Consider the following 15,811-nt stretch of genomic DNA (forward strand, 5'->3'; position numbering starts at 1 on the left):
TTGGCCAAGTCAACGTTGCGTATGAGTGATGCGTGTAAGTGATGCGAGTTATACTTTCGGCCGACAGCGGCACAATCAATCGATTCGCCGTAACATCACACCACAATGCATTGGCCTTTAAAACCGCACTGTTTCAGCCACCGAGCTCCTACAGTAAACCACTAATGTGAACAATAAACTAATTTCGCATGGGTAACATAAATTTCACCCTGTCTTCGTATGATGTTGGCTTCAAGAGTCCGCCGAAAGTCTGAGCCTGATGTGGCGGTCGGTCTGGCCCTTTGTTCTATTAACTCATGTGTGGGATCATAAATTTTACAGCTTTTCAAATAAATTTGCAAGTGGAGTGGTGCCCCAAGTGCCACCGAAAAAAATAGCCATAAATATTTGGGCCATTATGCGACTTTGGGCCGTTTTCAAGTGCTTGCAGCCAAGTGGGGTGGTGGATGGGTTGTGTACCGCCAAATAGCTAAATAATACATGTATGTATGTATGTGCATATGACAAAAGGATCGGCGGCCAGGGGCAGCGGGCAGCGGGGCAGTGGGACTCACTCTAAAATGCGTTGAAAATTGCCCGAGGACAAATAGCGCGATAAAAACATTCAGCGTTTATTGTTATTTTTGCTGTTGCTGTGCCTGTTGTCAACTTATTGTATTTCAAGTGTTTTTATGGCGCTTACTGATGGGCGCAGAGGGGCACAGTGGGGCCAAGTGGGGCAAAGTGGGAAGCGGGAAAGTGCCAACTGAGTGAGTGACACTCTCCATAACAATTTCATAGAACAAAAGTGTATGAAACAGTACCTGTTTTGTTTTATTTTCCGGGCCTATTGAGTAAGAGGCCTATTGGCATACTTTTGCAAAGGGCGCTTGAACAGCTAGAGATTTCAGGTATCCACGGGCTAAAGTGCAGCAATCAGTGCTGATTAAATTGAGAATATATTATAAATCATCATCACCTATTAAATACGAAGCGGAAATAGAAGGCTTGAGCATATATTCGTGCTTTAAAGAGTGGCAGCAGCTTTACAGCACTTTTTCGACCATTTGTTCGAAGTGGAAGTGGAAGTGGAAGTGGAAGCCACTTTGCAATCACAATAAAATCTTCCTCTCAAAGGGGTAATCCCACGAACAAAAGGCATATCCTTTGTTCTTTAAAAGTATTTATCCTGGGCGTAACATTTTCATCTGCAGCAGATTCCCATGGCAGATATCGTTCAGCTCTCTTTCGAAATGTTTCCCCTGATTGATTTATTGTGTCGTTTTATATTCCGAAATGGGTTAAGGTTTGAGGGTTGTTTCTTCGGGGTTTTTGTTCCCGCTTTTGTTGGGGGCATCCTTTTAGGGAAAATTAACTAAATTGTTAAGATGACATAGAGAATGGGGGAGGCGGGGCCAAGAACAACATAAGCCAGCTAAATGTTATTCATTTATTAATATCAATTCCATTGCGGACTAAACGCCTGGCAATCGCTGTCGTCCTTCGTCCTTGGAGCTCGTCGTTTTTGTTAGCATCTCTGTTGCTTTCAACTTTAATGAAATCTCCGCTTGACAAAGGTTCAATGAAAGATTGATTGAAACGCATTTTCAAGTGCCAGCGCAGTGGGCGTTGCCATAATTATGCGCATAAATTAGACCAATACCAAGGACCTTCGACACCAATCCCATCCCCCCACCAATAATCATTCCACCATCAAAGTTCGTTCGCTTCTTGGATTGGAAAATTAAAGGGGCGATGGGTGGTATTTTGGAGGCCAACTATAAAGCGGCCAACTTGGCCCAAATCCTCACAGGAAACAAATTTATTCTTTGACAGGACGCGAAACCTGACAAATTACTCAAATTATGAAATTACAAAGCGCCAACTTGATTAGCTTTTCAGATGCCTTTTGATTGCTCCTCCCCTCGCTTTTTTTCCCAGCGGGGCGGCAGAGTCGTGGCTGAAATTAGGATTTGGCCAATTCGTTGTCACCACATTGCCATCGTAAATTCTCACCTGGGGAAATTGGTTTATCTGCCGTTGACGTTGCCATAAAATTATATTAGGCAAATGCGTTTAAGACGCTCGAGCTCGTTACCAGGTCTTAATGCCTGACAGGATCGCTGGCAGCGGCGGCTTTTGATAAAAGTCGCATTATTCAAGTCGGCAAATAATGCCCATCAGATAAGTCCATTGCAGTTTAATAGCTATAGGCATTGCCCTCTGTTTGGATACTTTACTTTTGGTTTGTAAGCAAAACGCACACCAATTCGCACTCGATTGGTTGAACAAAAGCGGTATTTCCGAATTTCCTTCATAAAATATCAGTTTTTTAGCCACATCTCTGAAAATAATTGTCTGAATATGAAATGTAATACCTCGTTGAATTCGTAATTAAATTTTCAATCGAACTGTGTTCAAAAATTGGAACACTATTTTTTTCCCATTTTTTGCAAATTTTGATGATGCAAAAGTCGTTTTTCGGATTTCCCGTCATAAAATAATCCGTTTTTTGACCACAACTTTCAAAATAATTGTCTGAATATGAAATGTAATACCTCGTTGAATTCGTAATTAAATTTCCAATCGAACTGTGTTCAAAAATGGGAACTCAATTTTTTAGCCATTTTTTGCAAATTTTGATGATGTTACCCCTTACAAAAAAAGCAAAAATTCGAAAAAAAAAATTTTTTTCTAGGTCCACCAAAAATTGATAGGGATAGTTAGCATTGGTAATTAGCTGCTCAAAAATGTTATTCATTCATCTTTTTGATAATTTTTCGCGAAGTTATGATGAAAATTCCTATAGAAAATATTGAATATTTGCCAAAAGCCCTTTTTTGGATTTTCCGTCATAAAATAATCAGTTTTTTTGCCACAACTTTAAAAATAATTGTCTGAATATGAAATGTAATACCTCGCTGAGCTCGTAATTAAATTTCCAATCGAACTGTGTTCAAAAATGGGAACTCAATTTTTTAGCCATTTTTTGCAAATTTTGATGATGTTACCCCTTACAAAAAACGCAAAAATTCGAAAAAAAAAATTTTTTTCTAGGTCCACCAAAAAGTGATAGGGATGGTTAGCATTGGTAATTAGCTGCTCAAAAATGTTATTCTTTCATCTTTTCGATAATTTTTCGCGAAGTTATGATGAAAATTCCTATAGAAAATATTGAATATTTGCCAAAAGCATTTTCCGTCATAAAATAATCAGTTTTTTTGCCACTACTTTAAAAATAATTGTCTGAATATGAAATGTATTACCTCGTTGAGCTCGTAATTAAATTTCCAATCGAACTGTGTTAAAAAATGGGAACTCAATTTTTTAGCCATTTTTTGCAAATTTTGATGATGTTACCCCTTACAAAAAACGCAAAAATTCGAAAAAAAAATTTTTTTTCTAGGTCCACCAAAAAGTGATAGGGATGGTTAGCATTGGTAATTAGCTGTTCAAAAATGTTATTCTTTCATCTTTCCGATAATTTTTCGCGAAGTTTTGATGAAAATCCCTATAGAAAATATTGAATATTTGCCAAAAGCCCTTTTTTGGATTTTCCGTCATAAAATAATCAGTTTTTTTGCCATAACTTTAAAAATAATTGTCTGAATATGAAATGTAATACCTCGTTGAATTCGTAATTAAATTTCCAATCGAACTGTGTTCAAAAATGGGAACTCAATTTTTTAGCCATTTTTTGCAAATTTTGATGATGTTACCCCTTACAAAAAACGCAAAAATTCGAAAAAAAAAATTTTTTTCTAGGTCCATCCAAAAGTGATAGGGATAGTTAGCATTGGTAATTAGCTGCTCAAAAATGTTATTCATTCATCATTTTGATCATTTTTCGCAAAGTTATGATGAAAATTCCTATAGAAAATATTGAATATTTGCCAAAAGCCGTTTTTTGGATTTTCCGTCATAAAATAATCAGTTTTTTTGCCACAACTTTAAAAATAATTGTCTGAATATGAAATGTTACACCTCGTTGAGCTCGTTATTAAATTCCCAATCGCTCTGTATTCAAATTTGTAAAGCTTAATTTTTTTCCAATTTTTGCAAATTTTAATTCTCTAGGGAGTAATTATTAGAAGCCCCCTTGAACACAGTTTTTCGTGCCACCAGTTTCGCATCATGCACATTGCTCGATATCTGATATCTTAATCCGTTCTTCAATCCTTACTCCCCAGATACATCTACGTTTGCCACGCCCCCATGGCCCGGACATGGTGCACGATGCCGCGGGTGAGGCGGTGCACTGCATACATCGCCCTGCTGGCGTTCCTGCACCAATTGCCCAGGTTCTTCGACAGGACGTACATGCCGCTGGTAATCGAGTGGAATGGTAGCCCAACGGAGGTGTGCCACCTGGAGACGGCGCTGTGGGTGCACGACTACATTGGGGTGGACCTGTACTACACGAGCTACTATCTGTTCCGGGTGCTGTTCGTCCACCTGCTGCCCTGCATCATCCTGGTGACTCTGAACATTCTGCTATTCGCGGCGATGCGGCAGGCGCAGGAGCGCCGGAAGCTGCTGTTCCGGGAGAACCGGAAGAAGGAGTGCAAGAAGCTGAGGGAGACCAACTGCACCACGCTGATGCTCATCGTGGTGGTGTCGGTGTTCCTTCTGGCCGAGATACCCATTGCCGTGGTCACCGCGATGCACATCGTCAGCAGCCTGATCATCGAGTTCCTGGACTACGGCCTGGCCAACATTTGCATCATGCTGACGAACTTCTTCCTGGTGTTCAGCTACCCGATTAACTTTGGCATCTACTGCGGCATGTCGCGCCAGTTTCGGGAGACCTTCAAGGAGATATTCCTGGGCCGGCTGATGGCCAAGAAGGACAGCTCCACCAAATACTCGATCGTCAATGGCGCCCGCACCTGCACCAACACCAACGAGACGGTCCTCTAGTAATTGGTGATGTTGGTGCCGCGGCGGGGCAGCAGCGACCATCGTCGCAGCTCCACCAGCACCACCACCACCAAGACCATTGGTGGCTCAATGATCATCGGTGGTGAGGCCTCAGCGCAGCACCAACATCTGGTAACGCACCACCTGCAGACCCACTCGCAGTCCAGTCAGCAGCGGCGGGTCAGCACCATGGACATCATCACCGAGGAGCGGATTGTGTAGACTGGGTTCGGAATCGATTGGGTACGGCTATCGGACAATTTGGAGATCGGTAAATTGGAGATCCCATGTCCTGTTGAAAATAACCGGCTGTCCGCAGAGGGCGCAATTTAAAATACAATTCTTTATTCGTTAATGGTCTCATTTTTTTTTGAGAATTTTTTTTTTCAGAACTTGCAATTGCAACTAACCAAGCAAAAACCAAAAAATCAAACCACTCCAGTACACCCATTGGTTTTTAGAACAGAGCTAAGAAGTAAGGTTTCAGGAGAAAACTACATAGGTACACAGGTTCAACTAATATCAATATCAGAATAACTAAAATGAATAGAGTATTGCGAAAGTTGCAGTCATTTTGATGGATTTTGTAATAGATGGATTTTCACTTTTAAAATAACTATAGGCAGTTTAAAAGCGTTAAGAAATAGATATCTTAGGGTATAACACCGAATAACACCCATACCGAACTCTAAGTGTCTGTTCATGTTCCCCCGAATAAGACACAAGTTTCTCCATTCGAATCTGTGTGTATTTCTCTGTGCGTTGATGTCATATTCAGATTACATGTTAGCGCTTAAGCCCATTATATGTACGAGTATATGCTATTTTTACGGCTAGGAGTGTATGTCTAAGTCTAAGAGATGCGGGAAACTTTTAGGAAGTGATAGTGGCAGGGGAGAGTGGTGCGGTAATGTGTGGGTAACAACAATAACATAATACTACAGTAAAGTTAGGAGAAATACTTACAGGAAACTCAAGTCACAACTATCGGATTGAAAGGCGTAACTGAATTAATCGAAATAATCGATAGTATTGACGATTAATGTTAGCTTCTAGGGTATTTACGAAATTTTGAAACAAGGCCTGGTTAAAAGTGTTTATTTGAGAGCAACTTTTTGTGCGCCCATTTGTAAAATATTTTTGTATTCTAACTAGGGTTCGTTAGCGTAGTTAGCTGTAGGATGCAAACTCGTTTAAATTCGTAAACCTTTTGAGCCCCAGAGTTTACCGATTTAAATGAAAGTTAGGAATACGGAATACAACATAGTAACATAACAAATCAGTCGTAACGAATTTCAACTCAATGTTCTAGGCTACGCGTACGTTTTTTTTCTAGTGTAAGCAACAGCGTAAACAATTGTAATACAATGTTGATATGTGTACACGCAACTTACAGTTACAATTGCAGTTTCCGGTTTAAATGTTTTCAGTGTACACAAGCTAGGTGACTAAGCAACTACAACTACGGCTAAGGCTACTAAGGATACTACAACTTAAATTGCAACTACACAACTATGAACTATAACCATAACTATAGCTGAAAGTTGTCTGTCTGAATGGAATGTGTTAACTATTTATATGTCTTGGTATTGGTGGCAACAGATTCGGTTCCCGTTTCCGTTTCCGTTTCCGCTTCCGCTTCCGCTTTCTGATTACGATTACGACCTGATTTTGTACATATATTTTCGTCGGGTGGATCCAATAATGAATAAATAAACTAATTAAATGTCACACAGTTGCGTTTTTCTCCGAGTGTAATCTTGGCCGCATTGAGTAAGCATTCGTGAGTATATTAGGGAAATAAATGGTCATTTATTTGGGCGTGCAATCCGTCAAAACAATCGGCATTGCCTCCGCCTGTGCGAGGTGCCGCAGGAGAAGGCCTCCTGAAACGGCTTGAAGTGGGCAACGGCATCGTTGACCCTCTTCCGATCGCTGCCATAAGCGCTCTGCTCCAAGAGCTGCTCATAGTCCTCATCAGAGCAGAAGAACTGGGCAAAGTTGAGAAAGAACTGCTGCTTCTGGGTCACCAAGTGCTCGGTACTTCGATTCCGCTTCCGATCCGTTTGTGCGATGTCAAAGTAGGCGGAGTAGGCCAGTTCCAGGCCACTGGCGTCCGCGAACTTCTCATACCATCTGCTCCCGAATTTCCTGTACAGACAACGGAACTCGTGCTGCAGCCGCGTGTTCCCTTCGATCTCCCTGTTCACGGTGCGACTCATCATTCCGTTGGCGGAGAAGGTCACACCCTCGGAATCGAAGCCGTGGGACAGCTCGTGACCCAGTATAAAGCCCAGGGAACTGTAGGTTAGTAATGGCGGCTGCCCAGGTGAGTAGAGCGGCGGTTCCAGGAGCGAAAGCGGCACAATCAGTATATTCTGCTGGGTTATGTAGAACGGCGAGGCAAAGGTGCCATAGTTACCTTGAATGGGGTACAAGTCGCTCCTGGAGCTCCGGCTTGGCATCAACGTGCGGCCGAAGACCACGCTCCACAAGCTGTTCTCCAGCTGCGGCCTTGAGTGGTTGAGTCCGATGTACAGATTGCCAAAGTAATCACTGGCATTCATGCGAACATCCCTGTAGTGCCAATCGATGCGTCGCACCATGTACTGTGCCGAGGAGTTTCTGGGCAGGATGCTCAGTCGCAGACGCATTCTCTTCAACTTGCTCATTAGGTGGCGCTGTGTGCGGCGGGTGAAGTTATTCCTGTTCGCCCGGAGCTTCTGGCCAAAGCGCTGCTTCAGCTCCTCGAAAATGTTCTGCAGCACTGGCTCCTCCTGGAGCCTGGGATGGTTCTTCTCCATCAACCACGCAGCGGGATGACTGAGGATCTGGCGGGACTGCTCGGCGCACTCGTCGCGGTCTATGAGCCAGGATTCCCTGGAGCGTCCTTCCGGGACCAGCCTCAGTCTCAGATAGATATATGTGAGCATAAAGCCAGGGGTTTGTATCTTTAGCAGATAAGCCACTTGGTAGAGATTTCGGTAGGTTAGATTCCGATGTGGCCAGGGCAGCATCCAAGAGGTTGGTGTCCAGGTAACCAGATCATCGCTAGGAAGTCCATCGTCCTCCCTGCCAAAGCTCATTATTTCGTCTTCCAGCGTGCTCACCTGGTACCAAAAGAGGTCCTTGTCCGCAGAGCGTTTTTTTGGCAGGCTGGCCCATAACTCATCGAACTTGTCCCGAGTTAAGGGCTCCCTGTTCGTCGTATTTGTATCCCAATCCTTCCGGCGGGACAGCAGCTGCTTCCATATTTCATGCTTATTGTCGGAATTTATATCTGCGAGCACTTCCAGACGGAAGGCGGCAGTCAGGCCCACCGTCAGCTCTTCAAATTGGATATCCGCTAGTACGATCAGCTGTTCCAGGGTCCGCAGAACCTGATCCTGGGTCAAAGGACGTCGGCAGGCGGCGTAAAAGTATCTGAGCTGCTGCAGAAAACGTGGCTCATCGTCCTTTTCTCTGTAATAGACTCAATTCAGTTCAAATTTCCCGAAATAATCCTTTGCAAGTTACTCAGTATCCAGCAAGTCGGCCAACTTTTCCTGGTAGTTGTAGTCAAGCTGGCCCAGTAAACTGGTCGCCTCAGTGGAGGACCAATTGCCGCAGGCCACCTCATAGAAATTCTGGCAGGGATCAGCTTGCGGATGCGACTTCACCTGACCTAGGAGCAAACCTGCGATGAGCACCACCAATCTGCGTTTGAAATGCATGACTAAATGCGTTGCCCGATGTTAAGCAATCAACAAACTCAGAGGCTTATCTCTACGGATCGCAATCACTCATCGCTCATCAGCGCATCGTGGAATTCCAGGAAAACCTTCGACCAGAACAATCTCTGAAAGATTAGCTTTAGTTAGTAAGCGAAACTCAGCTTGCTGGCTGTCAACTCAAAGAGTTAATGGCTTGTGCATAATACGTTTGCATTATATTTTACAACACAGCAGTAAAATCTTGGGATGCAGCACACGACGACGTATTTGGAAAAGTTCGGCGCTGGAAAACACTTTGCATTTTGCATTTGGAAAACTGCAAGGCACACATGGAAACCGCAACTTTCAGGAGCCACCAAAAAGGGTTTAGTGCGCAGGGTATCCCGAAAATAGGGTGGCGAAACTAGCTCATTCATATTTAATGCACTTTGGCCAAAAGCGTGGCTGGAGCTGGCTAAGTGCCTAAATATTTCGTAGCGAAAAGGCCAAAGGGCTGGGGAGGAAAACTGTCGGCAAAATGCCAGTGCACTTGAAAGTTTTCATCAAAGTCATGGGATTTTCGGCAACTTTTCGCAAGTGTTCGACGAGGACGAGTGGCTGACGAGGACGGGCAATCTGATCTGAATTCAGGAACCTGCGAGCGACCCAACTCAGGTTTTCAGATGAGATAGCAGCAATTTATAACAGGCGATACGGTAATATGTGTCTGCAAGGAATTTACAATTTTAAGCCTTTTTGCGGCCCGAAGGGCGGCATAAGCCTCATTTATTTCACTCAAAATTGATTGGCGCCTTCCACACAAATACGCATAAAGGAGCTACAGTGGGCCCTCCGTTGGCGAATCAATTAGCTTTTGCTTGTGCCAGAGAGACAGCAGCCGGAACCTCTTAGCGAGGCCCCACTGTGCCGGAGCGTGTGCTCTGGAGCTAAAATCAACACGGAGACAATGAGCGGGCAGCAGATAATCAATCAGAAAGCTGCTTATTGGCTTTTCAAAATGCGTCTAACAAAATAAATAAAAGTCAAAGCAACCATGTGGCATGTTGTGCACCCAGCCCCCTTGCCGCCCCAAAACAAAAACTCTTGCCCCTCGGATGTCTGGTTGCTGGTCGTGGCAAGAGCAAAAACGGCAAAACAAGTCGAGTTCAGTCCGATTTTGGCCAGAACGGAGCAGGCCTGCTGGTCCACTGGCCTGACCTAATGCCAATTTAATGCTGCGTGTGGCTTATGTCTGTCTAAGTCGCCTCTACTACGCCATTCCACGCCCCACGCCCCTTGCCCCATGCCCCATATGCCACATCCCATATTCCACATCCTTAGCCCATAGCCCCGCCCACTTATATCGTATATCTGGGAGATGAGCTGCGCTGGGGTAAGCCCATCGTAATGCCCGAGTATCGATGGATGGCTGCGAATTATCAAAGGCAATTAGGCTATCCAGACAATCGCTAATTAATTTTCATTATAATTTATGCACACCCGCAATGTGCAGACGCAAGCCATTGATTGGTTTTGTTCCAAACTATTAGGCAGCCGGAAGTAGAAGCGTCTGCTTTTTAGCTATTTCCGGCCAAGCTAGTTTAAGCAACATTCTTGATAATTTTGAGTAAAAAATCGTGCAAACCTCGTTGGTGCCGAATTCCACTGCAGTTGGAACTGAATGCCGGTAACTAGATTGACCGCAATCTCCATGGTCTGCGGTGCTCGAGTTGTCCTTCCACAAGCAATTAATCGTCGTATTTGCCCACAGACGCAGCGCCTTATTCAATTTGCTAACCACACCAGTGTGTTTAGTTTATGTTTATGGTTAGTCCAATTTGTGACCTTTAAAGCTCCACCGCTGACCAATCTTGTGAGCTTTATGCGCTTCAATTGTACAATTTCTTAGAAAACCACTGTGCTTGCTTGTGCTGAACCATTACACAAGTTGCATTGCCTGCACCCCACAAATCGGGAGCAGTTGATGGGAGCAGGTGTAATCATTGCCATTCATCATCCTTAAGTAGTCCCCAAATAGACCGGCCATGACTATCGACATTCCGCACAGAGAGTGTCAAGCGATGACTCTGCACTTAGCGCCCAATTCCAGCCAAAAAATAGGAGTTCACGTGTGGCAGGTCAAGTGGCAAATTATGCGCCGCTCTTTTCAGAGGGGTCATAAATTAAGGACTTCATTTACGCCAGCACTGGGAGAAATCAGCTTACACAGCGGGCGATTATTTGGCGGAAGTCAGTTTCTATTCGACATAGCAGAGCACATGGAACTACTATTTATAATCTACAATTTTTTCGCTCAGTGCCCGCGCTTGGGGGTGAATGTCTCCAAATATCTGGACACCCCGAGTGGCCAGTCATTAGCAACCAGCACCCCGAACGACAGATATTCAGCTGGATATGGTGGAAATAGTGGATAGAGTCACGAACCCGCAATCAAAGGTGTTTCTAATTTATGAATCAACGCAATTAGCTTTAATAACCTCGCCGGGTTCTCAAATTAGCTGGACACACATACACACACACACATACGTGGGGGCGTGGCCGAAATGTTGACTCAACATTTGGCATTCATTCGCATTCATTAAGCCGACCCGAAATGACAAACGGTTCTGCCGTCGGCCAATGTTCAACAGATGTAGATGATTGTCATAAATTTCGAGACCACAAAATGGAATCAAATGGAAAAGCGAAGTGGCAGCCAAAAATGAGAGCGGGATACCAGGCGAAAGTGATGGCAATAACACTGAATCGAGTCGGAAAATATACGACAACTTGGGGAAAACAATGGCTGGCAAAACAAAGTTAGCTCAAGTGGCACAGAGCTCAGAACTGTTTTTTGGAAAAATAATCAGACTGGCAGCCAAGCATTTGTAATAATTGCAAACTTACAATTCGGATGGTTCTTACTTGTGTGCAAGCGATGTTGATTTCAATTAAACAGTGCAAATGTGCTAGTAAGCATTACTTACAAATATTTAAATATTTAATACCCACTATTTCATGGCAGTGCCAACGACCAGCACCTTTCATTAAGAACCTTAAGGCTGTGGCCAAGCAAAAAGCCAAGGAAACAACTAGATTTGTTTGATTTGAATTTGAATTCGGTTTGATTAGCACTCCGCGGCGTTTAATTAGATCAAAAGTTCCGCGAGTGTAGTTCGCGACAAGTTTGGCTAGTTGCCTTGCCGAACTTGGCCAACGCTGCGTATGCGTAATGTGTGTAATTCAATAAAGTTTGCCCGCAATGGAAACAGAAGCGCAGGCAGCAACTTGAATGTGCAATTTCAGTCAATTTGGCCGGCCATCTATCAATTAATTAGGGCTCGCCAGAAAGTTGGACACGCAGGAATTTCATACGAAACAACGTGGAGCTCGGCAATTGTAATTCGAGTTCTTATTACTTGGGCTTCTTGGCCAACTTCTGCTCCACTCCCGGCACCGTTGTCTGGGCAATGGCAAACACATAGTAGGCCAAGTGGGGAACTGGGAACTGGGAAACTCGAATGGTCATTAGCGGGGATTTTGCCATTTTGCCAAAGGACATTGAACAGTTAATTATACCTGAAATACAACGATCAAAGAGGCATGCAATCGAGACGAAACGCAAAGTAAAGTACAAGTTTTGCGTGTAGGATGACGAGCAACTCGTCTTGTAATCCTACCCTGTTTTCCAATTTCGGCGGTATCAATTATGCCCAGCAAAGTGGTCCCCATGCAGCTGCAATTTGCTTAAGTTCATCTGGCGAAGGCTGCACCTTTTCCAACTCGAAGTTTGGACCAAGTTAAACGCCGGTTTAGACTTACAGAAAGTCTGTGCGGATCTGAGATTCTACTTACAAGCATGTGCCCCCATCAGCTGAAAGCAAAAGCGGATTTAAAACGAGGCTTGCAGCTTATGTATGACTTTTATTGCGCACGGTGGCTGTTGGGTGGGGGAAAAAAAAATATAAATGCGTGGCTGCCGTTGTGCGTGATCCTTTAGGCCGACCGGGTGGTGGTGCGTCCAGTGGTGCTGCGCCGAGTGGTGGTGCGCCGAGTGGGCCGGACCTGCACCCGGAGGCAGCCCTGCGGCTTATCGCCCAGCTGCAGCCGGCCACAACGACGCCTATCGGTGCGGAGCCAGTCTGGAATAAGGAATGGCATGTGGAGTTAAGGAACTGTGGGTGCAGCGGCCAAGTGCGGCAGCGAGTACTCACTGTTCCTGGGCTGGCTGTGGCAGTTCTGGTTGCGCAGCTGGCAGCTGTTGGCCAGCACCTTGCACTGCCGGCTGTTCCTGCTCCGCACGCAGATGTGCTGGCTGGGCGGCGACCTCTGGCAGACGACGGGCCGAGCGGGGCAGGGATTGTAGCAGGGCCGCCGGTTGGCGGCGCCGGTGCCCTTCACGTTGCGGCAGTCGATGTCGCGGGTGTGCCGCACGCCCTCCGGCTGCCGCTGCCCATTGGCCAGCAGCAGGTGGCAGATGTTCTCGAAGCGCTGGCACTCGCCGCGCGGAGTCCGTCCGCAGACCCGGGGACTGCTCTTGGAGCAGACCGGCGGGAAGAGCGGGCAGTTCCTGGGCGTGGAGCGCACGGTGGTGACCGGCGGACGGCTGCTGCTCGGCGGTTGGGTGGTGCCGCTGGCCAGTGTCCACAGGAGCGCCATGCCTGGTGGGAGGAACTTGGATTTTGGAAGTGCCTTGCATAGTGTGCGTTAGTTGCCTACCGAAAATCAACGTCAGTTGGTGAGTGTGCATTTTGCTTAATTGCTTGGCGTTGCAGAACTTCTGATGCCATTCCAGCCAAGAGTCACCAGTATTTATACCACCAATGAGCCGGCATGACACTACGTGGAAGCAAATCCAATACAATTCTCTCTTGGCACGCGTCGCTGCGGCTTTTGTTCAAATATTTAATCAATAATTATCAAGAGCCGTTTACCCGGCGCAGTTGCAGCTGCTACTCCAGAAAAACATGTCTCTGGAGTCTTGATTCTGGAATGATGTACCTATTTCAACAACATGCGCCTATGCTGAACGCACTTGTAAGTAATTAGGTATTATAATTACAACATTTTCTAGATGGTGATCAACCTTCATTTTACCTTCATTTACCAAAGACATTAGAGTGGGTTTGCAACGCTTCGCTGAAGGAATGCAATACAAACTACGTAAATCTGTGGAAAAATGTTCAAAAAGCTGAACATAGTTATAAGATAGCTAAAAATTCAAAGGACGGATTTATCAATACGAAGATTACCCCAATAAAGCGTGAATAAAACACCCGCATTCAATGGAAACAAAAACCACGGCAAACAAGGGAACAGATGGCGTTCCCAAAATATGGCCAACCCACGCTGCTATATATACTCGGCCTGGCCAACGGAAAAGTATCAATCAACCAGCAACAGTTGACAGCAGCAAAGATCTCCAGATCCGCCAGAGAAATCATGAGCAAGTTCAGCATTTGCCTACTCCTCGTCGTCCTGGCCATCGCCTTCATCCAGGCTGATGGCAATCGGCGTCCTTGTGTGGGTCGCTGCACCGGACTGACCACCGAAAAGAGCGTGTGCATCCGCAACAAGGCCACCAACGTGTGCACCCGCCTGCCGGCCTGTCGTCTGCGGGAGAAGAATTGCCGCCGGCGCGACAGTGGACTGGAGCCCATCCGGGAGACGTGCATCACCCGCTGCCGCAACATACCCGGCACCAGCGGCGTGGGCCAGTGCGCCACCAGGCTGCGTCCTCGTCCCCAGGTCGATAGTAAGCGCATCAAGGAGTGCCAGAGGAAGCCCTGCCTGGACGACAAGCTGGTCAGCTGCTGGAGGGACCAGCAGGGCGCCTGCATCTTGCAGAGCCGCTGCGAGGCCCAGAGGAGGAACTGCGTCCGCAATCCACTCAACCAGTGGGTGAGGGCCACCAAGTGGAGCTGCCAGGACAATGTCGTGGGCGGTGGCATCCGTCGCTGTCGCACCAGGCCCATCATCATCAAGGACTAAAAGTGGCTCCACACGAGGATCCCGACTTGAATCCTGGCACTGACCAGCTTTTACATACAATTTTTTTTGCCCAACTTCTTCCAACTTTCTTGCCTATGTTAGTCCCGTACAAATAAAATAATTCAGTCACAAGCAAGTAACTACTTTCGTTTGAATAAGTTCTATCCATGCTCTACTGCTTCCATTTGTCTTGGTCCGTAACTTGTGGGAAAAAGGACCTTTTCCTACTTTTCCCAAGGAAAATAATCAGTATTTAGGCCATAACAATGGCACAACTAGCTGAAATGTGGAATGTCTTACCTCGTTAAGCTCGTAACTACATCCCCAATCGATTTGGATTCAAATTTGACAATTTTATTTTTTTGTCAATTTTCGCAAATTTACCCATTAAAAAAAAAAAGAAAAAAATATCGAATATTTGGCAAAAGTCGTTTTTCGGATTTTCCGTCATAAAATAATCAGTTTTTTTGCCACAACTTTATAAATAATTGTCTCAATATGAATCGTTGAGCTCGTAATTAAATTTTCAATCGAACTGTGTTCAAAAATGAGAACTCTATTTTTTTCCCATTTTTTGCAAATTTTGATGATGTTACCCCTTACAAAAAAAGCAAAAATTCGAAAAAAAAAATTTTTTTCTAGGTCCACCAAAAATTGATAGGGATGGTTAGCATTGGTAATTAGCTGCTCAAAAATGTTATTCATTCATCTTTTTGATAATTTTTTGCGAAGTTATGATGAAAATTCCTATAGAAAATATCGAATATTTGGCAAAAGTCGTTTTTCGGATTTTCCGTCATAAAATAATCAGTTTTTTTGCCACAACTTTATAAATAATTGTCTCAATTTGAAATGTAATACCTTGTTGAGCTCGTAATTAAATTGCCAATTGAACTGTGTTCAAAATTTACAACTCTATTTTTTTGCCATTTTTTGCAAATTTTGATGATGTTACCCCTTACAAAAAAAGCAAAAATTCGAAAAAAAAAATTTTTTTCTAGGTCCACCAAAAATTGATAGGGATGGTTAGCATTGGTAATTAGCTGCTCAAAAATGTTATTCATTCATCTTTTTGATAATTTTTTGCGAAGTTATGATGAAAATTCCTATAGAAAATATCGAATATTTGGCAAAAGTCGTTTTTCGGATTTTCCGTCATAAAATAATCAGTTTTTTTGCCACAACTTTATAAATAATTGTCTCAATTTGAAATGTAATACCTTGTTGAG

The 15,811-nt window shown here is 44.6% G+C and overlaps 4 protein-coding genes across 4 annotated transcripts in view; 2 read left to right on the forward strand and 2 right to left on the reverse strand.

Moving 5' to 3' along the window:
- The window catches only part of LOC6550948 (sex peptide receptor), a 45,454-nt gene extending 40,211 nt beyond the window's left edge, over positions 1-5,243 (forward strand). The window contains exon 6 of the mRNA XM_001976932.3: positions 4,170-5,243. Coding sequence (XP_001976968.1) covers positions 4,170-4,899 — 730 coding nt within the window. The 3' untranslated portion in view covers positions 4,900-5,243. The remainder of the gene's footprint in view (positions 1-4,169) is intronic.
- A 1,382-nt stretch (positions 5,244-6,625) lies between these two features.
- On the reverse strand, positions 6,626-8,612 carry LOC6550932 (endothelin-converting enzyme homolog). Its single transcript, XM_026982056.1, has 2 exons — positions 8,416-8,612; positions 6,626-8,361 (listed from the first exon to the last, which is right to left on the reverse strand). Exons 1-2 carry the CDS (start codon positions 8,610-8,612, stop codon positions 6,732-6,734), a joined length of 1,827 nt encoding a protein of 608 aa, XP_026837857.1. The 3' UTR covers positions 6,626-6,731.
- Positions 8,613-12,518: 3,906 nt separating this feature from the next.
- Positions 12,519-13,358, reverse strand: LOC6550933. The gene is made up of 3 exons (XM_001976935.3): positions 13,311-13,358; positions 12,806-13,252; positions 12,519-12,733 (listed from the first exon to the last, which is right to left on the reverse strand). Exons 1-3 carry the CDS (start codon positions 13,339-13,341, stop codon positions 12,588-12,590), a joined length of 624 nt encoding a protein of 207 aa, XP_001976971.3. The 5' UTR covers positions 13,342-13,358; the 3' UTR covers positions 12,519-12,587.
- A 620-nt stretch (positions 13,359-13,978) lies between these two features.
- Positions 13,979-14,713, forward strand: LOC6550934. The gene has a single exon (XM_001976936.3). It carries the CDS (start codon positions 14,034-14,036, stop codon positions 14,580-14,582), a length of 549 nt encoding a protein of 182 aa, XP_001976972.1. The 5' UTR covers positions 13,979-14,033; the 3' UTR covers positions 14,583-14,713.
- Positions 14,714-15,811: the final 1,098 nt, after the last annotated feature.

Source organism: Drosophila erecta, unplaced genomic scaffold (assembly GCF_003286155.1).
Source record: "Drosophila erecta strain 14021-0224.00,06,07 unplaced genomic scaffold, DereRS2 tig00000126-arrow-pilon, whole genome shotgun sequence".
Lineage (NCBI taxonomy): Eukaryota > Metazoa > Arthropoda > Insecta > Diptera > Drosophilidae > Drosophila > Drosophila erecta.